General features: G+C 39.4%; 1 protein-coding gene across 1 annotated transcript in view; it reads left to right on the top strand.

Moving 5' to 3' along the window:
* Positions 1-5,555: 5,555 nt before the first annotated feature.
* The window catches only part of agap3 (ArfGAP with GTPase domain, ankyrin repeat and PH domain 3), a 115,546-nt gene continuing 94,489 nt past the window's right edge, over positions 5,556-26,612 (top strand). The window contains exon 1 of the mRNA XM_044220814.1: positions 5,556-6,941. Coding sequence (XP_044076749.1) covers positions 6,572-6,941 — 370 coding nt within the window. The 5' untranslated portion in view covers positions 5,556-6,571. The remainder of the gene's footprint in view (positions 6,942-26,612) is intronic.

Raw genomic sequence — 26,612 nt, 5'->3', positions numbered from 1 at the left:
TTGTGTTTGACAAATAGTAAACAAAAAAAGTAATTGGCATAGCCATGGGGCAATCATACTACATGATCATTTCTGTTACTATTTTGTTTGTTTATTAATTGCCATTTAGGTGAACTGACCATTTAACGCTTGTAATGTTTTATAAGCCAAACTCCCCCTAGAGGTCACTGCATCACAATCATTTATTTCACCCAGATACATCAAATGCAAAGTGTTTCCTTTTTCTTTCTCTTCTAATTACCTTTCACATCATCATATGTATAATAATAATCATATATAAGTGTTCAAATTTGCTACCTACCAATAGTGACCTCTTATACAGTACACAAAGTCACTGTGCAAGAGGTCACTGTAGCCCCTAGAAAATGTCCACTCTCATGTTGTAATGTTGAGCAGCAGTGCAACAGTGTAAATAGGAAGCAGTTCTTTAACCAGAGGATCAGGGTTCAAATCTCTGCCGTTGTGCTGTTCTCTAACACTCCTACAGAGTGGTGCAAATGAAGAAATAGTTTCCATATGGGAATCATTTAACCCTCACAAACTGAGGGCTGACATTTGATGAAGGTGACAAAATACCAAAATGACTATAAGGCATTGTTATTACACCAAGTAAGGAAATATTTCATATATATTACATGTTAAATGGGCTATGCAAGAATAAATATATATTCCTTTGGTTGCCAAAAAGTCATTCCCAGACAAAGAAATGTACAGTATGTTACCCTACATTGTGATGTTACTGATGTCAGTTAGACCCCAGTGAGGTCTGACTGACCTCTTATAAAAGGTCCAACAACAGAAATCCAAACCCCAAACAGAAGTAATTCATCATTTTATGTGATGGGTGTCTGAAACAAGCTCAAAATCATCTTTATAAGCAATTCTCATAAATTAGATAAGTCATGACATATCAAGGTAATAAACAATGTTAGGTATGTTTTTTGAGCGAGGACACGGGATCTCCAGCACTCTGGACAGAACACTGTTACAATGACTTTATTGTTTTCTACCTACATGTCCATTAATCAAACATGTCTTGTGTGGCCAAGCATCGTTCAAACCTACAGAACTTACTTTGAAATTCTTGTCAAGATCTCAAAATTTCCAAAGGGGACAGCTTTTACGAAGCATTGAAACAAGCAGAAAGGAATATTCTGTAATCTGTATGGGAGACTGTGGTACTACGGAAAGTGCTTTTGTAAATTTGTTGCTACTAAATGTGTTCTTTTTTTGTGCTGTTTTGGATAAAGATATACTCCCTGCTTTTTTATAGTGTCCAGTAGTCCCAGAATTTCCTCCCAGCTCATTGTTCATGTTTTAGAATCAGCTGTGAACTGTGCTGAACTTTGAAACATCAGTGTGAGCTGGGAGAAAAGTCAGAGACTTGGGGGTGCTGGTAGGCGCTATACAAAAGCAGTGCATCTTATGAGCTAAACATGACATTGTTGTGTCAATTCTAACACTTAGCCACACAGCAATAACGATTAGTTACTTGTTCTGCTGGAATCAAACACTGGCAATAGCCTATATATCTTGGAAGTGAAAAATTCCTTTAGACAAACACGGATGCAACAAGTTACAAGTTATGAAATTACTTGCTTTTCTTGCTGAAAATTAACTCTATTAAAGGGTATTGTAAAAGGATCACCTTGTTTCATTTGAAATGGTTTAATAACTTGAACCTGAGCAATCGAAAAAGAGTAAGGGGCTCCGCCAAAACAGCCAGCGAGGTCACTGGCCTGATCCAGGCATAGCTATCTGAAATCTCTGAGAGGCCTATACTTGTGAAGGCCAGTGGCTCTCTGTACTGCACTGGTTACATCCTTAGATGGTAGTTTAAGCTGATGTGTGTGGATGGCACGCTAGAGTGTCTCAACATAAAAGAGAATAAATAGAGACTCATCTCTTCCATCTGCAACTAGTTCATACAGTTGCTCATGAAATGATGACATTATGAAGTACTGTGAGTCAGATTTCGCCCTGAGAAATGAATGTATTTTTGTCCTTTTTTAAGCTGCGAATTCCCTCTTTTCTGTTTATGTTTGCTGTTTTTAGGACTAAGAACACTGACACTTAACAGTTGCTATTAACCTTGAGGCCTCCAGTTAGTCATGGTTATAGTGCCAAAGAAAGGATAGCAGCAGCTGCTAGCAAGCTAGCTAGTCAGTAATAACCCACTGACTGCGCTAACTGGCTATTAGCTAACACAGCTGTCAGGCTAGCACAAGACAGCTATTTCTAACATGAATTTGACAAATGCAAGAAGATTAGTCAAAATAGCCTACATCACCTGCTTGGACTTTTATTGTTATAAGGATGGCATTCCACATTGAATTAATTAAATAAAAGATTGAAAGGTTTATTATGTTTGTAATGCATTTATGTAATTGTCTTTTTTTATTTTAAACTCTCTCTTAGAGCCCACTCAAACATCATCAATAAACCCTGCGTGAGAGACAAGTCAAGCACAAGAGACCCAGAGCATATTCAGGGTTTTGTTTACCCAGACTATAATGTCCATGGGAGACAAACCGCTTCAGTGTGACCACATTCAACAGAAGAATTTAAGATAAAAAAATATATTTCTTTCTTGCCCTCTGTAAAGATGAGGTTCAAAAAGAAATTAAGCTACGGTTATGAATGCTGGTATTACATTATACAGTACAAAAGTAAATTCAACCTTCAATCTTCTCTGTGTTTTGTAAAACAGAACAGAACATTCACTCATTTTGAATCACATACATTTAGTTATGAATGAAGTTTTGAGCGACCACATGAACACGAGTTCATAAAATGAATGATGAAAAAGTCAGTATGATATAAGAAATACCGTGTCATTGTTTGTCTTATATGTGACTACTGTTAGTGATGACATCACTTAATGACAAAATAGAGGTCAAATGAGGGGTAGGGAGGCACAACTCAATCTATTTACTTAAAATACATGTGACTGGGCCTTCACACTTAAGTTGGAAGTATGTGAAGTCTTCCCTGCGTTTCTTGAGTGAAATTATAGCTCTTCCTTTGACTCCATCGCTCAGCTGCCTGTGTGCATTATATGCAACTATGGTTATATTATCTGATCAATAACAATGCATCTTCATTTCATTCAGTATGTATGAAGCATTGCCAGAAGATATTTTTTGGGGGTCATCTATGGTTGATGGATAAAGATGCAATAATTTGAGACTAGCTTCATCTGGACTTCAGTAAAGCAATGTGATCAGAGTTCAAGTGTAGGAAATGGTTTTATAATGAGGCCTTTGTAGAGATTCACATGAAGGTTTAGGCCACAAGGACTTATTAAAATGGGAAAATATCAGCTAGAAGATTTGTATTTAGTCCTCATCTCTGCAAGTTAAAATTAATATCTATAATTCAGACAGGTTTCATGAAATTGCTCTCCCGTCGTTTTTCTCTCTGGGTCTAAATGAAACTTGACTGCTCTAGTATTCATGGTGACCTCCAGTGTCCTGGGGCAGGCAGTTCTTAGAGGCCCTCGCAGATCGTCACTCACTTTTTCTTTGTGTTAGTGTATATGTGTACATTTGCGCTTTTACTCATAAATGACACCGGACATTGTGTATTTACATACAATGTCTAAGAACCTAATCAAGATGATTAAATTCTCTTTCAATAAATTTGGAATATCCTATATTTTCTGAAACATAATGCTGTGAGAAATGGCTTAGATTGCATAACACTGAGTCCATGTGTCATGTTGTATACTACTGTTATATGTTCGGTCAAAGCCCTGCAGGCAACTCTTGTGTCAGATCCCGTAGTACACAAGGTGCCTGGATGAAAAGATGGTCCGTTATCGCAGTGCCAACATCATCATGTGTCAATACATACTAAATGAGCCAGAGAATGAACTGCATAATTCATATAAATGCACAGAGCAGAGCATGAAACTCTGAGTACAAGCTGCAGGTAATCAGAAACGTGAAGTTATTGCAAAGGCTAGAAAGTAAATTTTATATCTGGATCAGATTATTTTGCTTTCCACCAAATTTAACTTGTGGCTCCCTGCTGCTTTTTATTTACTGGAAGATTATTATGCAAATAGGTGTGGAACATTGCTATGAAATGAACTGGAGAGTGACAAAATCTTTATAGCCAGATTAAACAATCACCGCTGCTTATAAATGCTGTTTACACCAAAATGGAGTGCAACAGAATGAGCATAGTAATGTGTTCGGGAGGGGAAGTTCCAAATTTGGTCAACAGATGGTGGCAGAGGGCTGATGATAACACATGCAGAATGTGTAGTATGTTGCAGAAGTGGTTCATTGTTACATAAAGAGAAGTATATATGTCTGCTGTCTTCAGATTCTGACAATGTATTGTAAACTGTAAATTACCAGAAAATAACCATAAAAAGCATTGCTGAGCGACAGCTATATAATAGTGGCTTCTTAAGATGGAGGTAGCTCTCCCTCATCATAAGCAGAAGCGCAAAATGAAGACAGTCGTGCTGCAAGTTGTTTACTTGGAACAGCATCGGTCAACAGTAATGATCATAATCTTCCAAACAGCAGGTTATTCTTGCTACTGAATGTATAATTCCTCAGACATGACGCTGCTGTACCAAAGAATAAAAAGTTATATGTCATATTGCAGCTGTTCAGAGATGTGCATCATCTCTGCGGTCACAACAGGTTTGGTTACATAATGAATTAGATAAACATAATTACATAAATATACGAAAGTAAAAGCATTATATTGAGTAAATACCATGGCACCCATTAGAAACTATTGGCTCTTTATCATGCCTTTTAAAAATACTGAACAAAAATGCTAAGATGTAAGATGGCTATTTTCTGAATGATCTACATTTATGTCCCTTGGAAATCACTTTGTGGTAAAATCAATTTCAATCTCTAGACTGAAGCTGTGTTTCCAACTGTAATACTGGGGAGAACAATAAAAAATGGTTATTGCACTCCATATTATTAATGTGTGAGAAAGGAGTTTCAGAGCTGCGGGCTGCCTGAGAGTTCAGGAACTGTAATGCTTTAACTTTTCCTGCATTATATTTGAATGACCTTTCTTTTTTTTAATATGTAAAACTTTTCCATGTTGGCAGTTTTTTTCCACTTTCCTGCATGAAAAAGTCAAGACACTTGACCTGAAAGTATGACATATTACAGAAATACAAATAGCACTTTTTGTCTCTAGCTGTGTTTGATCAGCCATTATCTGAAACACCACACTGCTGCACCAACACCACAACCTTGACTGATTGTGACAGGCATCTGGCCTTGAACAGCTGTTATTGTAATGTGCATTCAAACCAGCAGGTGGCTCTGTCTCTTCCTTTTCAGTGAAGGAAGATCCACTATGATCCATATCGCACCACTTCTTGAGATTCCACAATGTAAGATCCTTTTAAACATGCATCGATATTTGGTTATGAATGCTGTGGAGAAGGTTGGCCTAATGACATCCAATCATGTCTTTAAAATAATAAGACTGACAAAACGCTATATCACTGCCTTTGTATGGTTTATCCAATGTAAAATCGTATTTATCATGACTATTATTTATTTTTTCATTGCCTGATACATATGTGTATGTCAAAGAGATGGGACCACAGAACCTCTAGCACAAAATGTGGCCATTGTTGTGCCAGACATCCCCCTATGATCCAAAATCTTCTAAGATATTAAGTTGTACATAAACATGGAGTATTTTGGAGTTACAAGAGGGTAAACATGTGGTCCCTTGAAAGCCTATATTGCAGTCTGTGCGCGTACCTGCGCGTCCACGTGCGCGTGCAATTACGTGTGAAAGTGTGAATGTGTAGGCCTCCATGGAATACAATAGCTGGGGGTTTAGTCGAGACAACAGCTAACAATAATTACATTCCTAATATAATTGCAGCATCTACTTTTGTATCTTGCAGTAGCCCATTTTTTGTGGTTGCATAACTGTCAGGTAGGTTATTATAATTATGTGCACGTTGCGATTTTCTCCCCCTCCACCAAATCCAATCACACCCTCCCCCATCTCAAGTAGCTACAATTACGTGATGGGTGACGTTTCAGCATGCGGAGGAGGGCGCTGGGCAGGGACCACTTGGACCAAAGAGGACTAAACGCTATTTCATTTCAGCGCAGAAACAACGCATTCAAGGCAGCGGACCAGGGCGCCTTGCTGAAGCCGAGCCCATTGTCTCCTTCAAACAGAGCAACTAAGGAAAGCTGGTTTGACCAAAACAGCGGTGTAGCCCATAAAGGAGTGTCCAAGTGGTAGGCATTGCGGGTTTGTAAGCCACAGAAAAAAGGGCCCTGGATAGATCTGGCCAATAACGGAAAATGAATCACAGTCAAGTTTTAATAATATGAACAAGAGACGCGTTTTGTTGCAATTGGCGACCAACTATTGATGCTTCTGCGCCGATCGTTTTCCAGACCATCAATTCGCGCGGACTTCTTTTGTTCGCATCGCTTGAATCCCAAATTGTAGTCTGCATATTTGTGTTGCCGTTGTAAAAAAAACAAACAAACAAAGAGTTAGTCGCTCCAAAAAAAAAAAAAAATAATAACCAAACAAAAAAAAAACCAAGATGAATTTCCAGTCGAGCGTCCCAGTGTCCGGTATCTCGCAGCAGTCTCAGCCAGCCATGCCCACTCCAGGCACGGTCCCGGTGGCAGTTCCCGTCCCAGTGCCCCAGTCCATCCCGTCCCAGTTCGGATCCGGATCGTCTGCAAGCTCAGGGGCTGGCCAGTTCGGTTCGGGGACTGTTTCGGGCCAGGCTGCCCAACCCGGCACAGCGGGCTCGCAGTTTGTTTTGTCCAACTCAGCGGCCATCAGGGCAGAGATCCATCGGTTCGAGTCTGTCCACCCGAACATATACGCAATCTACGACCTGATCGAGCGCATTGATGACCTGGCCCTGCAGAACCAGATCCGGGAGCATGTAATCTCCATCGAAGGTGAGTAGGGGGCGATCATACTTGATTTTCTCTGTTGTTTGGGGCTTCTCATTCATTGATGGTTGGGGTCTGTTTGCAGTGCCTTCCTTTTAGCATTGTCAAATGTCATCAACCACACTTTGCAGCTGGGGCGTAGCATCTCATAGTCCTGCTCAGGGAATGAATTGCCCCCATGCACTGCAGTGTTAGCAGTAAAATGTTCAATTGCACTCACAAGAGGCTGCCTGTGCGATTGTAATTAGCCCCTAAAAATTAGTTTCAGCTGCTTAATGGCATTTGCTAAAGCAGTCACATCTCATGCACTAAAGTCTGACCTCCAGTTAGTGTCAGAGTTTTTTGAATTTTTAAACTTTGAACCCATGTCCTGTGGAGCAGAGGCTACCAATGTGAAGTCACATGTTAAATGGATCTAATGATTGCCCTGAACAGAGCAGAGGCGCGCGCACACACACACACACACACACACACACACACACACACACACAGAGTTGTTACTCAGGGAGCAGGTGAAATAGTTTTGTACCACTAGAGATGGCATTATGGACATAACTGGGTTTGTGAACGTCTTAAATGATGGCAGCGGTTTCTTATGTGTTTCTCCCTGCTACTCACCCGCCCATGTATCCAATCAATGGCTGTGTGACATAGCAGTCAGTCTACTGTCCATCAAAGTCAGCTGTCATGGGTCTCAAGGAGTATTATAGCAACTGTCTTAAGTGTATACGTTTGCACCAGTGGTTCCAGTACTATCTTTGGTAGCATTATCTTGATTTAGATAAATTTCGTAAGGTCAGATAAAGGGAATCAAGTTGCAGTTTATTTTGAAAGCAACACTCGCAGTAATCATTAAAATACACCAACATGTGCAGTTCTTTTATTACGTTTGTAGAATTTGAGAAAGAATATGGATTATCAGTGAAACCAGCATGGCTAGTCTTGTTTTTGGCAGGAATTATGAGGTGACAGTGAAAGACTGAGATAGTAAATGTGAGATAATGTCTTCAGCAGTGTTATTGGTTAGTATTTGACTGTACTGGGCAGTACAATTTGAGCATTTTGTCATTTTAACAATTATAGCAATGGTTATTTTGTTAGAATTTAACAACTACACTTCCTGTGAGGCATTGACAGCATGCCAATGGCAAAGATTCATGGGAAACATTGTTGAATGCTAAAAACATAAAGTAAGAGGAAGATATTGACATGTTGGCTTTAATGTAGATTGGTAATATACCAAATATTTCAAGGTCAGACCTCAGGATTGTCAGAGATTATCTTGACAATATTTACCTTTTGAAAAATATGCAGTCAACATTGAACATGCTTCAGGATTTTCTGTTACTTGTCCATGACACAGCAGGCAGGGACGGATTGTGTACTTTTTGTTTTGCTTTTGCTGATTGTTGAGCAGTATTTTTGAGTTTTGATATTTACTAAGTTTATTAAGATTTACATTAAGATTATTAAGATTTATTAAGTTTAGATAAGAATGAAAATGAAAGTCATCTTCATGTGAAAATAAACAATCAACTGGTCGGCATGTGGTGTCTCAGTTCAACCTTTTGATGAAGATGATTTTCCATTTTTCTGCTGCCTTAGGATTGTTGCATAGTTTTGTCAATGAAGGAATGTCTTTATTCTTTATCTGGATAGGACAACACTGGAGGCTTTTATGAGTTATCTCTTAGATGTACCTCTTAAAAACAGAAAGGTTATTGCTCGCTTCATTCACAAATCTGTTTTGATACAAATGTTATTTCTTCTTCCTAAAGGATGAGCAAACACTTAACCTGAAGGAAAACTCCACCATCAGCTTCCAGTGTTCAGTGTCATAAATTTAAAAAGTAATTTTGCATTGTTGAACTTCACTTTAATTGTGGATTAATTTTCCTTCAAGCTGTTGTGTCTACTTCACTTACATAATTTTCTTTTCCCAGAATGCTCTTTAACAGCCCTCAGAAAAAAGGAGTGCAAAGTTGATGCTTTAAATTTGAGATAGTTTGTTAGCATTTAGATATACAGGCCTACTGCTAGTTGGCCAACAAGTTCATGAATATTGGGTCATGTCTGAAGGCCACTGTACCTTTTTTTTATTGTTCTCAAAACATGACATATTGACTGCATTACTGTCTACTGCAGCTTCTGTTGGTGGACAAATGGGTCTCCCTGTGTGATTGTTGAACATTAGCAAAAAGATTAGAAACAAGTCCTTGCTTTCTGATTCTGAAGTGCTGCATGCTAAACCTGATGCTTATTGTGGATGTTTGAGACTAAAAATCTCACAGTAGGATGTCACATTTTCTGTATTTGGCCAGGTATCCTTGGGAATAAAAACAAAGCTATGATGGTTGTAGCATTGTGTCCACACCTGCAGGCTTATACAAAATGTTAAAGTGGGAAATATATAACCCCAAAGCAAAAATCCACTGCTAAACCAAAAAAGGTGCAGAAACGCAAAGTAGACTCCTTGTAACTTTATTTATGAATCTGTTTAGCACATTGTTAACATGTTTGAGGTAAGCTTTGACATTCTGTGCATGAAGAATGGTGTTGAATTGATATTTCTAAGCATACACCATATGTCAAAAGGCCTAACAGATTTTGGTGTCCTCCCCACAACATTGCATTAGCTTTGATGTATGTTCTGGTGCTTTTTCATGCTGTTAAATGAGATGCAGTTGCCTTAATAACTGTAACTTCAAGAGGCTTTGAAGAGCTGCAACAGGAGACATTGGCTGACTTGTCTTCACCTGTACTGTGGAACTGCAGAGCTGTTGCTCTTCAATCTTGCATCATTGCAGAGTCTGTTGCTAAGGAACCGGTGGCTCATGCATTTAGCTGAAAATACTGAAGAAAGAGTGAATAGAAATTACAGCCCTTACAAAATGAATTCCCATCGTTACTAAGGTTTCCCTGTTGTTGATTTAATAAGACCTTTATATGATGACACTCCATGCTGGTTTTTGTGTATGTGTGTTGTTTTTGCCTGCCTCACATCACACAGTGATTGATATTCAGGGTGCTCCTTGGTGTCTGTGAGCCAATTCATATTGCAATTCCAAATAACCTTTTTTTCTCTTGTCTTTTTTAAAACAAGGTTTTTGAATACAGGACAACGGAAGCTGATGTAAATTAGACAAGCATGTAATTCATGATAAGTTTTGAGAATGACCAGGCCAGGAAATGTGCAAGCAAAATGGCATTGTCAAAATATAGAGAAATGTGGTTGGCAAGTGGAGTCACTGTAAAGTCTTGAAGATGTTTCACTACTAATCCAAGAGGCTTGGATAAGCGTGGCCGGGTAATCTGTTTAGGGGTCCTGGGGCAAAGATTTGACGTTGGGTCCCTGTTGCATTCAGTTTTCCCTCAAGGACAGTACAGTACTACAGATGGAAGCTTCATCATATTTTGCAGAGGCCCAGATACCAAGGAATACTCTTATACCGAAATATTACCTGGCTCCAGGTTTTCTGTATGTCAGTTTGTGGTAATTTGATGAAACACAAACAAATTTCCAAGTAATCAAATTACCAAAAAGGACACATGGTGAACCTGGGGCTTTTTTTGGAGGGGGGGCAATGCCAGTTGCCTACTATGCCTGGTTGGCAATCCAGCCTTGTGGCTAACTTAAAAAATGTGTTTGACCTGAATGACTGACTGAGAACCTGATTGATAAACCAGTGCTTTATCAATCAGGCTAAACTGAAAGGTGCAATTTCCTGGACAACAATTTGGCCTAATCTATAAGATATTTTCAGTGGCTCTGTCTTTGTCTTAAGTCTGGGCTTAGGCTTCATCTCCATGTGAGCAACCAGCTCATAGGCACTCTTTGTAACTGTGTCCCATGATTGACTTACTATGTACTAACTGCAGGATGCTGCTAAAAAGAATAAAGAGCCAAGATTTGCACATAGTGACTATAGTGCAATTCAGGACAGAACTGAGCACACTTGGAATAATTGATTCATTGTATGAAATAAGAGAAAAATTAATATATACATGGGAAAAATAATTTTGTGTGATTATATGCAATCAGATAAACAAATTTGTTGGGTCTACATGGAGACATGTCTAATGAGTGGTAGCTCTTTCTTTTTCATTGACAGCCAAATATGTTAATTATCTTTATTGTCCTGTTAATCATCACAATCAATTTGAAATTGCTGTGATGATTAACAGGACTGTCTTTAAGCCTCAGCATGAAGTAACATTGATGATGTAGCAGAAAGTTGAAGTTTGTTGCAGAAGTTTTTAGCTGTCAGCCAAGAAAGGCAAATTCAACTGAGGATTGCACCACAGCAGTGATCAACTGATAGCTGGTTAAACTCCATCCAGTAATCTGTTGAGTCACACATTCTCAGAGAGAGAAAAAAGGAAATAAATAATATCGTCAAGTTGTACTTACTTCAATCTTAAAGCTTGTGCTAAGCAGCCTTCTTAGTACACAGTGTTAGTTCATAGCCAAGCTAATGAATACCCAACAGTCATTTGGCATAATTAATTGTTTGAAATAGCAGATAGGTTTGTTAATTCAGAGGAATAAACTAATATTATTTGTAAATGTGGTTTTTACTGACCCATAACTAGTGGGGAGTGCTGTTTACAACTTGAACTGCAGTTGGAGCCTGGATTTGGTCAGGGATTTGATTGGGGGGAATAAATATGTGAGGCTTTGTAAGTAGAATAAAATCTGGATCACTGAGTTATGGAGACAGCTGCAGAGATGGTATCTGTAGTGTGATTTCAGTTATATTTTTAGCTATTCATTTCAATGGGGAGGAGTTTTCCATTAACAAGACTATGCCCTGGGAATAGTTTTCTTTGCTTCTATTTGCAATGGGAGTTCTGATTGCTACCCTAATTTTTGTCTTATCAAACTTGTGTAATGTTCTTTAGTTTTCTAAGGACGTTCTGGAGGTAGCTGGAAAGATATGTGGATATACTGTATGCAGGTATATGAGGTATAAAAGCACATGACTGACATATAGCAAAGGGCAAGAATAGCACAGGTCAGTGTTGGACAGGGTGATGTAAATACTCCCTCCTGCTTTTTGAGCCTCAAGGTGGCATTGCACTTTCTCAACAGCAGGTTATGATTTCAGGATACTGAACTGTGTGTATTTTGATGGGACTTCCTTGAGTTGAGTGTTATGATGTTACATTGTCGTAATGTTATCTTGTATCTTGAGTAATAACTGTTTCATAAAACTGCAAAAGCTCACGCTGACATTCATATTTCCAACTGACAGTCCAATGTCAGAGCAAGGACAGCCACCTAAATCCACTGCTACTCAAGAGGGGTGCTTGGGATTTCAAGAAAGGACTAATAAGCTTGCACAATGGGACATTGTGTGCTCAGATACCAATAGGGACGACACAGAGAGATACAAAAAGCACACAGACTGAAGCCTCAGAGCTCTCTGTTGGCATTGTATGGCACCTAAGCAGCTCCCTGGTGAGCAGGGTGCTCATCTGCTAATCACACACAGAGAATGATGATAATGCATCTTTCCACTGCTGCTGAAGCAGGATTTATTTCCTCATGACAATAAATGTAAATCACGGAAATATCTTAATTAACACTGTTTTCATTGACCCCATGCTGTCATGCTGTAGCAGGAGTTCTGTAGAATACAGCTTTTGTGGTTTTAAATAAAGAATCATGATGATAAATGTAGTCCTGATTAATAATCATTCATTAAAATTGAAAATGCAGGCTAAGTTTACAGAGGTTTTCCAAAGAGTTGTAACAGTTTAAAGGTTGAGATGTGTGGTAGTGGGGGTTTGAATTTGATTTGAGGAGCTGGGCTTACAGTTGTCACTGTGAGCCATCTGTGTCAGGAAAATGCTGCTGCTACTTTTGGCAAGTGAAATCTTCACAATGTGCTCATTACATTTCAAAGCGTATCTGTGAATATGGATTAGAAACTGTTATAGAGTTAGAAATGTCAGTCAATACCACCAGCTGTGTCTCTTACACGGTATGTCAATGTAAATTGCTGTTAATGTGGAATGCTGGTGTTTATAGAGTAGCTCAAGTAAGTATTTACTAGTTGTAGATCTTGTGCCTAAATAAAGTCTCACATAAATACATCTGTGAAGCATGGAATAGGCCCAACCATGGCCTGTTTTTTCTCTCTCTATTTTTTTTCATTTTTCTACATACTGCGTCACGCAGAAAGCCCGAATTAAACACTTCTCAGTTGGACATTGATATCTCTAGAAATTTGTAGATGTTAATTATTTCCCCATTATTCTGAGGCATTTATCTATAACACCTCAAATTTCTAGGATTCTTTGAGCAGCATTGAGTTAAAATAGCAACTCCTTTATGCCACACAAGACCTGCTGTACATACTGTATACTGTTTGTAAATGATCAACAGGATTTGACATTAAACTTGCTTGTAAAAAAGCTGTCATGCATGTACAATAACTTTTAGCCAATCAACTTTTTAAAATATCACTCACAGAACGCAACAGGAATATTTACTACATTCTGTCATTGCAGCACAAATAGCACTGTGTCACTTGATTTTAGGGAATTGTCGGAATAGCAAACTAGTCGACTGGCTGGTCAGCATTCCACTATTTAACTAGGCTTCTTGTTATTATTTCTTAAGGAATAGTTAGACATTTTGGAAAATACACCTATTCACTTTCTTAGTGAGAGTTAGTTGAGAAGATTGATACCACTCTCATATCTGTCTGTTTAAGTATGGAGCTGGAGCCAGGAGATGATTAGTCTAGCTTAGCATGAAGACTGGATGCAGGGGGAAACTGCTAGCCTGGCTCTCTCCAAAGTTCAAAAACTAATCTAAAGCTTAATCAACACGTTGTATATCATTTGTTTAATCTGTACACAAACAGAAAAGGTAAAAACGGCAATCTGTGGTGACGACAAGACTCCAGGAAGTCACTGCTCCCAACAGCTGTTTGTTGTTGTTTGCCAAAAAATATCAGATTGTCATTTTTACATACCTGTTTTGTATACGGGTTAATTAGTGAGATTTAGAGGTGTTAGTAGGCATAATTTTGAACTTAGGACAAAACCAGGCTTGCTGTTTCCCCTGCCTCCAATCTTTATGCTAAGCTGAGATAGCATAAAGCCTCCTGGCTCTAGCTCTATACTTAATGCGCAGACATGAGAGTGGTGTCAATCTTCTCCTATAATTCTTGGCAAGATGACTAACTGTATTTCCAAAAATGTTTAACTGTTCCTTTAAATCAATTGTAAAAATGTACTGTAATTTTTGCCTTTTCAGGAGAGTTAGAAACGAGCATTAAGTACAATACTGGAATTGAATCAGGGATGTCAGTGAAATGGCATGCGTCTTAGACCGATGGACTTCTAGGATGTGCTTTATTTTGCTGCCAATGTATTTCTGAAAATTAAAAGAAACACAGATTACCAAGAAAATATTGAAACATTTCACTTCAGTTGTATTTGTGTTGGAGAAGAGAACCATCCTGTCTCTGTAGGAGGAAAGAGCTCCTTGGCTGTATCTCATGTCTCGGAGGTCTACAACACCACTTTCAAGTTCTCAGTGGAGCCTTTTGATGTGATGTAACACGGATTAATCGGAACACCTGAAATGTGCATGCAGCTCCCATGTCAAGTCGCCCAAGCGGGCATCGATAAAAGTATAAGCTTCTTTTGATTTCCCTTTCACTTGAAGACATTGTCAGATCCTCCATAGCAACTGAACCACCTCTGTGTTGAGCACAGCAAGTATCAGGTTTCAGCCATGTTTAATCCTTGAGTGTAGTGTTGAAAAAACACTTCACATCAAGTTTACGTCACAGGTTTATTCTCGGGAGTGTAGTTGTAACAGACTTTACCCCTGACAGATGCACACCAGATAACAGGGTTTGCACATGCCTCACTCAAAAGACTCCCTGTTTTGTGATTAGCCTATACAGTTTCTCTTATCTGCAGTTTCAGAACGCTCATTACATCCCCACTGAAATGCATTTTAACACTGCACCCGACTCTTGACCGCAGGTCAGCAGAGATGAGCTGAACTGGTGAGCTGCGCACAGAGCCTCGGTCTGAAGGCCTGGGAGGTCTGCAGGGGTCAGAGTGCCATTTCTGCATCAGCCCTGCTGTCCTCTCTCTCTGCTGCTGCACCTCAGCATTGGCTTATTGAATGAGACGCTATCCTCTACAGCAGAATGTCCTGCATTGTGCTATTGAACAAAGGCTCTCTTTCTCCCATTGATGGACAGCAAATTTTTTTTTCTTGTGTTCTGAATGTGGAGGGGCGGGGATGAGCTGGTCAGGGTTTTTTTTTTTTTTTTTTAAAGCAAAATTTAGAGTACACTCATCCTAATCTCTTATGAGCACAAAGTAGAGGGTTGTTTTTTCACTCTGCCATATTCGGACATTGTTAATGGGTAGTGTGGAGTAGTTCTGATCTAATGTTTTATTGAAGGGAAGAGCCATTGAATTTCTGAGCTGGGTTCATTTTGAATCACAGGGTTTTCACTACAGAATAAGAGATAAGTGTTTGTCCCAACCATACATGAATCTGTGGGTGTTCAGCTTTAAGCAGCTTCATTAGATTTAGATGAAAGAAAGAAGAAAAAAAATCGGGAGAGTTTCTGATAATATATGGTGATTTAATATGGTTGATATTTTCTTTCTGCTGCAAGGACATTATGAAGTTTGTTACAACTAGTATGACCAATTGAGAGGAAGCAAGTGATATGGTGATGAGACAGCATGCTGCCATAATGTACAATATACAGTACTCCATAGTGTGTGCACACCATCACTATAGTCTTTTCATGCTGTGTAAGTAGAGCTGAACCAGTTAGTTGATTGGCAGACAAATAATTTGCAAGCATTTTTGATAAGTGTTGGTAGGACAAAACAAACAATTTGAAGATGTCACCTTATTGGCTTTAGGAAATTGTAATGGGCATTTTTCACTATTTTCTGACATTTATTTTCATTATCGATCTGCTAGTTATGGGCCAGATTAATCAATTTGTCTATAAAATGTCAGAAAATTAAATTTCCCACAGCCCATTATCAAAATAGTTGCAGATTAATTTTCTGATTTATTGACTAATTGTTGCTCAATTAATATATGAATCCGGAAAATAAGTAGCAGATAAATGGATAATACAAATTATCCATTTAGTTGCAGCCCTACATCTAAGTTGCATTATTGCATTATCTTGTGATATTTATAATTCCCCCTATCAACATTATCTTGTTTTGTTTTAAGGCAGAGACAGAGGCCAATAAAATTTGCCCTAGTCTTTTTTTTTTTTTTTTTTTTTTTTTTTTTTTTTTTTTTCAATTTGTGCATCATCCATATCCTATGGTGGAAGTGCTCATGTTTCCTGCCAGTGGGGTAGGGCTGGAAGCAGATGGCTTCTGACAGAGGAAGGGGTTTGGAAAGCAGTGAGTGAGCAACAGATGGAAAGTCGCATATGCCTCCAAGTCCCCTCAGCCTGCCAGCAGTCCCGTGACTAACTGTGGGAAGATTCTGGCCTCATCCAGGTTGGGGATAGATAGAGGATCATGGTGAAGAATGAAGGGTCCTTTAGAATAGAAAATGGTTATCTGATACCAGTTGGTCTCTGGAAATTCAGCTGTGGGAAGGTTCAGATCTCCTTTTTAATTGGAGATGATTGGAGATTCGTGGCAAAGAATCAACCTGGACCGCAGGAGCATTTTTGTAAAACACCATTTAGAAAAGCAAGCGGTGATCTTGTTTGAGTTATTCAGGTATTGAGGAAAAGAATCTCCGTTTCCTTTTCTCTTTGAAGAGAAATCTCATACAGGGACTTTTCTGGCCCTTAGGGAGTACATTTTCTTCACTGAAGAGGAAAATGCCGGGTAAAGGAAGTGTGGCCTACAGTATGTGAGGCCGTAATGCTGCAGAGTATGACAGAATACACTATGCTAGTTATAGCTTTGGTGTTAGAAGTCATTTACTCCTGTAATTGAGAACACACAGACTATTTAAAGGTTTCAGGGCTGTGGAAATTCAATGTAATTCCCTTAATAGCTCAGGGACATGTCACAGTTTTTCTGCGTCAGTCAATCTTCAAGGACATGTTTCGAGTTTGTTAGTTTTGTTTGTTGAGGTTGGTGGAGTTATTCATGAAAGTTACTGTTCTGTTGTGTGAATTAATCCTGTCGAGTGCAAAAAGTTGAAGGGCTGTGTCATTTCTTATCTGGTAGTATTACTACCACTTCAGCCTGACCGAGTGCAAGTCCCCACATAAAAGTCTGATCTTAAAAAAAAAAAAAAAAAAAGACCTATAAACCGTTTTTTTTGTGAAGGTTAGCCCTCTTGTCAGTACAGCTTGTTTAACATGCACCCACTGAGTGTTATCACCCAGGTCCTACATTCCTTTTGTAGATGTCATTGTTTTGATGGTGTTTTGACATGTTGTCTGGTCTTGTGCTCGCTGTCTTCAAAGGACTCACTCAGGCAACATGCCAGGTGCTTGTTTTCCAGTTTATTTTGTTGCTGATCGTGGGAAAATACATGCCATAGTTGTAACAATTAGAAAAAATGCTGCAGTGGATGGTTGGTTTTAATAAAGTATTCAAACAAAAAGTCTGAATCTGTGCTGAAGCATCTGTTACTCAGCTTAAGTTTGGATCAGCAGTGATATTTTGGTCACTTATTTTGTGAATCAGAACTAAGCTTGGAGGAGGGTTTGTTGTGAAGGGTTGTTTTATTCTGTGGGAATCACTGGAGAGGAAGTGTAATGTGACCCCCATTTACTGTTTATACCCCCGTTTCCTGCTTTCCCCCGACTGGAATAACCTAAAGTTGTTCCACTGCTGAATCCCCCTGGCCATGACCCAGGACTCATGTCATGTGGTGGGGTATGTGAACTGCATGTACAACAACCCCTCTAGGATCACAATCGCAGTTCCCATTTTGGACCCGACATCTGAGGGGGTTTTCAGAATAACCTCCATTAGCACAGGACATCGGCTCCAAGCTGTAAAGATTTACTTCATTTACTGTGGCACTCTTTGGCTGAATGTTGTCCACGCTTGTCATGTCTGAATTTGTATTTATTTCCCTTATGTGATTTTCCAACCATAGCTTTAATGTTTAGGTTTGAATGGACCCTACTGTCAGTGGCACATAGACCAGATGCTGCCCATAACTGAGAACTGCATTATTAATGAGATAATACTTTAACATGTTAAAGTCTAAAAACATTATTTTTTCCATTTTGCAAGCACATAATGACTTGTGGGGAGCACAAATCATAACCCTAATGCACTATACCCATTTGGTTTTAGGGGTCCAAGTTTATCATTGCACACTAAGCCTTCACTTTCTAACTTTTCTAGAGGCAAAATGGTAAATATCTCTGTGTGTAGAGAGCTTAATGACTTCATTTCTGCAGTATTTGTATACATATGTATAAATCATGAAAAAGAATGTTAGAAGGGTTGCCCTATATTAAAAAACAGAAAGTGGAGATTCTGGCAACAAGATAGCACATTTATCTTCAGGTTCATCCAAAATTATAGCAGGTCACAAAATGCCAGGATGCAAGAGGCCACAGCAAATATCAGAAGGCAAAAGTGAATAAAATCTGAAGGAGCCATTCATAAGAGTCATATTCTTAATAACTTGCCAGTTAGGAGCGATGTTACTATGGAGATTTGGAAGATAAATGTTACCAGAATGCAACAGTGTTTGGCGAGCACCATTTGGTCCCCCCCCCCTTTTTTTTTTTAAATGCAGTGTTTCTGATATGAGACAGTGCTGTAAACTGAGCGACTGTATCGTCCTCTGTGTGAACGCACACTCTGCAGTGCCCATTTGATATAATCCGTTCAGAGTCTTGCTCAGGGCTGTGTCAGTGCAGCTTCTCAACAGCTCTGGTTTGGATGATGAGATTTTCCTCATTGAGGAGTCTGGCGTGAAAAGTGCACTGTTCAGCAGCCTAACACTGTTCTCAGAAGATGAGCTCTCCCTCGATTTTGTGTTCGCGCACTGGAACGAACTGCTGGCCTCAAATAAATCACTGTACAGTTAAAAAGGAGGAATTATGACACTTGTGTTGCCACACAGTACATCTCAGGCCCCGCTGTGCTCTTGGGCCCATTCTGTTGTGAAATTGGACCAACTGGTGTCTAGAGATGCACCCTGCTGCTGTGTTAAAGCATAGTGAGCCATTTGTATCCATTTTGCAAGACATTTACAGGGCATTTATTTTCTTCAGCAAACTGGTTTCTTAGCAGCACTTTGCTGTTGACTTGCAGGGCCCTGTGTTATATATCCAGTTACAAGTACTTGCACAAAAAATATGTTTAAAGTGAGGGATAACTCACATTACTACTGTTTGTGAAGGGCCTCTCTGAAAATATTCACACTACTAAATTGTGGCTTTTCACATATTTGGCTTGAAGAGACCTTCCGCTTAAAAAAAAAAAAGGTATCTTTTGTTGTGTCAGAATCTGGCATGAAATCTGGCTGTGGCTTAAAGAACATTGGCGGCTAATCTAGGCCCAAGCTAATTCAAAGCTACATTTTGTCTGTTTACACAATAAAACAAATCTTCCTGTGGTCTCCTCATGCCAAAAGGGCTTTTAGTAAATAGGACCCTACGTTTAGTGGGCTGGCGAGTGAGAGCTCGGGCATGATTAGTGGTCCACTTTCAAAACAAATCTTTGGCCACACTCACCCTCATAGATTGTCAGATGTCACGTTTGGGGAAAAGTCCATCTGACTGAAATCTCAGTATACACTGTCAGACATAGGTCATTTAGCATCAGCAACCCAGAGGACCTGTCCGCGTGTCAGAAATTAGTCTTCCAGGCAGAGAAATGGTGAAGTGCATTGTTATACTTTTGCAGTGTAAGAGCTCTGGTGATGCATCTTCGTTGGCGGCTGAGTGTAGAGCAGATCTGCTGGTGGATAGGTAGGCAGTGGCATGTGTTATGTAACACAAGTAGGTGGCTGGAGTAACTCTGTGTGTGTGTTTGTTTTTTGTGGTGTGAATGTGGCACTCTCTGGATGCGTGATTTTCCCCACACACAGGCCTCTGCCCCTGACCTGGATGGGTATCAGTTGAGTGCAATACCCTGAGGAGATGGATGTAATGGAAGTTTTGGTTTGTGGTGGTGGTGGGGGCGACACACAAGCTATTGGAGCAGTGTCATGTTGTGATGGAGGGTCAGGAATTGGGGTAGTGAGGGTGAGTCTGCCATCTAGGAAGCCTCGTAATACTACTTGTCTGGCTTTCTAGGATTATAACCACCTTTTTTTTTTTTTTTTTTTTTTTTTTTTTACTCCGGCCTCTAAATATCTCTGTAGCCTCTGTGCAGGTAATTGCCTTGGTATCGCACTGACTGCTGGCTCAGACCCCTTTGTTTGCAGCTGGTCCAGTACTAGACATCCTTATTTCTGACAAAGAAGGGATCAGATCTCATAGAGTCCCCAGAGGGCGGGTTGACCTGAGGTTGTCTGAGCCTGAGATACTGGTCTGGTATATTTGGATAGATGGGATAATTCAGCACAGTGTTTATTCTCTAAAACATCTACACAGGTTTGGTTGCAGCAGTGCACTTTGTGCAATCACATATGAGAGAAAGTTTAACCTTCAGTCACCCTTAAACATGAATTCATTCACTTTCTAAATCCATTTAGTTCAGTTTAAGGTCACAGAGGGTTGGAACACATCCCAGCATGCACAGGGTGAAAGGCAGGGAAATGCGTAGAAAAGTAGCCTGTCTGTCATTGGACAACCACATACTGTCAGCAAACACACTCACTGACTAGAGGTAATTTCTACTCAGTCTGATCTGCATGTTCTCGGACTTGGGAACAGGTTAGAGCTTATATGATACGTTGATTAATTAATTAGTCAGTCAACAGAAAATGTAAAAATGCTAAGCAATCTCTAAGCTTCTCAAATGTGAGTATTTGCTGCTTTTCTTTGTCATATATGATAGTAAACTGAATATCTTTGGATCTTTCGGACTGGAATTGTAAATGCCATTTTTCACTCTTTTCTGACATTTTATAGACAACAATTAATTGAGAAAGTAGTCGGCAGATTAATCGTTAGTTGCAGCCCTAGATCAAGTGTTTGCGGGCCACATCCAGCACCTTCCACCACCTTATGTATTTGTTTTACTTTTCTTCCACGCCTTGTTGCTTTAATTTTCCGGTACATGTGTCTTGTTTGTCACAATGTCTCAAAACACATCTAGTTACTTAACTGCAGGAAGAACTGAGCAAGCTATTATATGATGCACTGTGTGAATTAACTGGTATGCTGATGACTCATTGAAAATTCTTCTGGTTGCATATGACCCGTGTTGAGCACCTCAGTCTGCACTGACTCAAGGCCGGGGGATAGCTATTGCAAAGCCAAACATGGAGTGGTTTTTGATGACTAGGAGTTATTGGACATAGGGTCCAACCAAGAAGAAGCACTAAACACAGTAATTTGTCCTCAACATGTAAGCAGATAGGTTTGTTTGGTTGTTTCTACGGCACTTTACTTGAACATGCTGGATAATTTGTCCTCTTGTGTCCATCTGGAGAGAATAACACCCACTCTGACCAACATTTTTGTTGGATCCCTTGCTTATGAAGACCTCTGTGGAGGAGATTTCAAATGTTCTATGTTTGGAATGTTATGAAATGTTAAAAACCTTTTTTTATATGTCATCTAATATCATAGCATATTCTGCAAATTCATGCAGTAGAGAAGCAAAGTTGACTTTTTTAGGGAAGCTGAGCTCCTGGTGCGATTGTTTAGATAAAGGTTGCATTGAACTTGTAATGGGTTAGTCTGTCAGACCTGGATGACTCTGGATGGACAGGAAATTACTGTAAATGCAGGGCATTGACGAAAAAAGTGTTTTTGGACATAATGTCTGTTCAGTGGCATTTCTCTGAGATTTCTTTTTATGTCAGGCCTGTTTCTATCAGGTCAGATAGAAGCAGAGGGGAGAGGTAGATGGAGAGTCAAATAACTCAATTAAGCATGTGGTCGTCAGCAGATTTTGTTGACTGGAGATCGAACAGCACACCCTCAAGATTATCTAAACTCAGTAAGGAACATCTCTGATGTCTGTGATTACTTTGATGTGATGTCACTGAACAGGAATGTCATCTGATCTCGGGTTTAGTCAAAAAATCACATATTACTGTTGGATTTTAATTTAATGCTACTATTCAAATTTGACACACAACCACACAAAACCCATGCTGTCTGCAATGAAAAGGTTCAATCCGTCACTAAGCTTTGACTTCTGACATCTTTGACTTATTTTTAACGCCTTACAGAAATGTGAAAATGTCAAGCATATGGGGACTCGTACTGGATAAAGCCTATCCTGACAACTTGTGTTTCTTTGTGATGATTTCATGAATTATTCATTTAATATTTTTACATTGCTACATTATTGGACTCCTTTATTGAGTTACCTTAGACAGATTGCAGTGTCATAAGCAAGTATCAAGAAACTGTCAACACGCTAAACCGTCAACTGAACACACTGATTGTTGCACTAATGAAACAAAACTTATCAGGTGGTTGGTTGAGAATTTATTCTGAAAGGTGTCAAACTTGGGATCATATTGGCTTGAATAAAAATGGGCGAGAATAAAGAATGACAAGAAAGAAAACTGATATTTGTTGACAGCTTACCCTTAAGAATTCACTCCAAACTTTGCAGAATATCAGTATTTTATCATGGAATGTGCATTTATTATTATACTGAAATTTATTTGGTCACATATCCTTGGATGTATAATAGGTTTGTAAGTAGGCTCAGGGGTCATGTACTACTAGATTAGGGTATACATATAGGAAATTGATTCATAATGGAAGACACTGCATTATTGAGTAACCCACTGAGGTCTGACAGACTGATTTATTTTCAACTTAACATCTATTGAACTTCTCATTGATTTTCTTTGTTTCCTCTCCCTCATGCCCTCGCTGCCTTTGGCCCACCTTGATGAATTACCAACATCATGCAACTCTGCAGGTAAGCCTTGCACATACAGGCCACAAGCAGTGACCATATTGTTAGATATCAGGATGTACAGTTTGATGACACACCTGGATTGATGCATACATAATTTATGTTAGCTAGTCTGCCAGTACTGGGATGACTCTGAGTTTCACCGTCTGCTCTGTGGATCCTCAAGCAGACAAAGCCCTGACTCCTTGCCCTCTCACCCTCGGTAGTTTTAAAAGCCAGCTGTTTAAATTGGGTGTTTACAGTACCTGTGCTGTGCTTTGTGGCCATGGCCATCTGGACTTTATGTATGACAGCAGGGGAACTGAGGGTCAGGGACTCCATAAGGACTGAATAAGAAGTGCCAAAATATTTGCTTTTCATGAGCTCAAATGCCCAGAGTTTTACTTTCGGAGTTCATATAAGACCCTTTTTCTCAATGTGCAGGCAGCCAATCTACCCATAATCCTCCTAATATGTTGACTGATTTGGCTTTCTAATTTGTTGAAGAAGCGAGTGCAAAAAAGGGGTACACATTACCCTTTGGTTTCTGTACTGAATAGATTTCCAGCGTTATTATTTCTGACGCATGCTCTGTGAAAGAAACAGGAGCATATAGCCCAGGGCAGGTTCTAAGCAGGGCAGTACTGATGATGTATTAATAGGTCTTAGGAACACAAAGGTTTCTGGATCTTCTTCTGGAGCATGGGGATTGCTCATAGTGATAACCTCCAGAGAGGATCCCAGATGGGGATGCCAACCCTTTCAGCTGGCCTACTTCCTTCCCACTCATAACACGTAGCAATTTGTCCAATCTGCCTGAGCCTCTTCTCTTTCTAAGCCAGCCATATAATTATTGTGTGCATTTTGGCCTTGCTGCAGTGGAAGACACGCTTCTTATGCAGAATTTCCATACAGTTGAGACAACCATGCTGTTCCATGAGCCACTGTGGTAAGAGCCTGGCACGGCATGAGTGACAGGAATGGCATGGTGAAATGTGTTGCTAACAGTGACGCTGCTATCTGTTAAATAAAATCAAGAACTTGAACATAGGAGTGGAAAAAAACTCAGAGTCTACAGACTCCACAGAGTCTACTTTACACAGGCGCAACAAAAGTACTAAAAGCTGAGTAAAGTGAGACTTAAAGATGAAGATTTCTCTTTAGTCTACTGCATGACAACAAAAAACAAATCAATTTAGCTCAATAACACAGCTCGGTTGATAGCAAGCAGAGACTGTCACAAGTAGGGCCACAATATTTCAGGTCAGCTAGGGTATCTCGGGTATGCAGTCAAAATGCATATGATCACAGGCGGCTTGGCGTGCTGTACTGAGACAGTGAAAAAGGGGCAGTAGTCAGTAGTAGTCACTTCACACTTGAAAGGGAACCCACCGTGTATCAGGAACATACCGCAAGCTCAAAATTTGACCCAGGTTGTGAGTGATTCAGTCCTCTGTCATACCTGATAACTGTAAACGCACCAGTACAAAGTCAATTCATATTTCTTGGCCCTTTTGGTTTAATTAATAACAATAATCTTAAGAGCTCAGAATGAAATTTATTTTCAATTTATGGCATTGATTTATACTAACAGGGTTGTTATGTACAGTTTTACAGTGTTACAGGGTCAACACTGTGCTATTTATCATTCATTTTTTGCACTGGTCTCAGTATTTATCATTTAGAATGTGCACTGACTCATATCGTGTGTCAGTTGAAATACAACACCTACGCCCCTTTAGCTTTAGGACTGATAGAGATCCCTATGGTCGTGCTGTAGTCGGGGGTGAGAGCCTGTGGCTTGGAGCTGTTTGAAGCTCCTCTTGGCACCTGCAGAATGATTTGGACTTTGTTAACATCTCTTATTTACTTGCTGTCATCATATTGACATGGACAGTGTGGACTTGACAATAGGTGGCCACACAGACAATATCTAAAATGGTGTGTGTAATAAAAATCAAACAACATGATGCATGACAAATTGGCCAGTGCACATGTTACGTGATAAACACTATATCATAGAAACAGATTTGTGAAGAGTGACTAGCATGTTCATGAAACAAACCTTCATGAAACAAATAGTGGTCCTGCTTTTATTGAATCAAGTGTGTTTTAATCAGATCTTTATCAGATTAGGTCTTTATCAAAACAATAAACACAATTTTAAAGTGGACATTTTACAACCCAGTTATACTTAACATCGGATTTTATAATTTAGTTTTTGTGAATTCCACCACCCATAACTCATTCAGCCAGTGTTCTTTCCAAAATGTTTCTGTTCAGCATTTGTAATTGTGAAGGACAAAGCAGGATGTCCCCAATAGTAAGACTGGAAACCAAAATTATCAGTGCAACCCATTTTTTTTGTCTTTCAGTTATTTAGCTCTGCGGTTTAGTATTCACTGACATTATGTTTGCCCTTGAAGGGATCGATACATTTTTAGAGGTGTGGCAATTTGTTGGAATGTGGGATGCCCCAAACAGGGTTTTGAGTCTGATTTCAATCAATTATAATGCAGTCTGAAATAATAATAATTAGTTTCTATTCTTATGGCTGCATTAATCAAATGTGGCCACTAGGGGGCAGAAAGAATATCAAAACAAGCTGACAGATACACATCCACCACATTCGGGCTTAATGTACGTATTAGCAAATATTGCCTACTTAGTATACATAGCTAGCAGACAAGCAACAGCATTAACATTAATTTAGAGTTGTGTTTATGTCCACTGGATGAAAATAAGTCCAATATTCACTTTCATTTTAGCTCTGTTTTGGGCTTCACCAACCCCTGAGAAAAATACCTGTGTTTTTAGCTTGCTAGGTTCTTGATTATCTAACATTAGTCACGTACAAACGCTAACGTTAAGTTTGTCTGCTGTTTGGTGCTGAGAAGGTAGCGTTAGCAAAGACTTGATTTATCAAATTTTTTTGGCAACCTACTAAGGTTGTTGAGAGTGGCTGACATACCATAGTAAGTGTGCGGTAAATTACAGTAGGCCAAAATATATTTGCGTGCGTAGACAAACAAAACTATCTTTATAAATATGTTTAAAAACAAGACTAGAGTCGACAGCCATGCTAGCCTAGGCCCTGTGAGGCTGTACTTAGGCACAGCGGGGCTTTGAGCTAAATGCTATCGTCATTATGCTAACATGCTAATGTTAAGTAGGTATAATGTTTATCATGTTCACCATCTTAGTTTAGCTTGTTAGCATGCTAATATTTGCTAATTAGCACTAAACACAAAAACAGCTGTGGATGGTGGGAATGTCGTTAGCTTCGTAGGTATCAGAAAAAGTCAGATTTTGACCTGATGATAGCACTATAGCCACGGGATTACCAAAGTTATTCAAATGAATCCTCAGTGTAACATGAATGTCTGTACAAAATGTCAAGGAAATCCACCCAATATTTCAATCTGGACCAAAGACCAACTGACTGACCAACATTACATCCATAGAGCCCTGCCGCTAAACCTTTTCTCTTAGCTTTTTTAGCTTGTAGCATGCATTTACATGCCCTCAGAAGCTACATAATGTTACTGCTTGACTGACTTGTGTAGAGTCCCACATTGGATATATGAGGCTACAGATAAACTATACTACCTCAGAAGCTGAGTGACGATTTGTGATTGGCAAAATTAAACACCAGTGATTGATTTGTTTGTAGCAGAGCATAATTTCTTCTCC

This window comes from Siniperca chuatsi, linkage group LG13 (assembly GCF_020085105.1).
Source record: "Siniperca chuatsi isolate FFG_IHB_CAS linkage group LG13, ASM2008510v1, whole genome shotgun sequence".
NCBI lineage: Eukaryota > Metazoa > Chordata > Actinopteri > Centrarchiformes > Sinipercidae > Siniperca > Siniperca chuatsi.
Note: the sequence above shows the minus strand (reverse complement) of the source record. Positions and strands in the feature narration are given on the sequence as shown.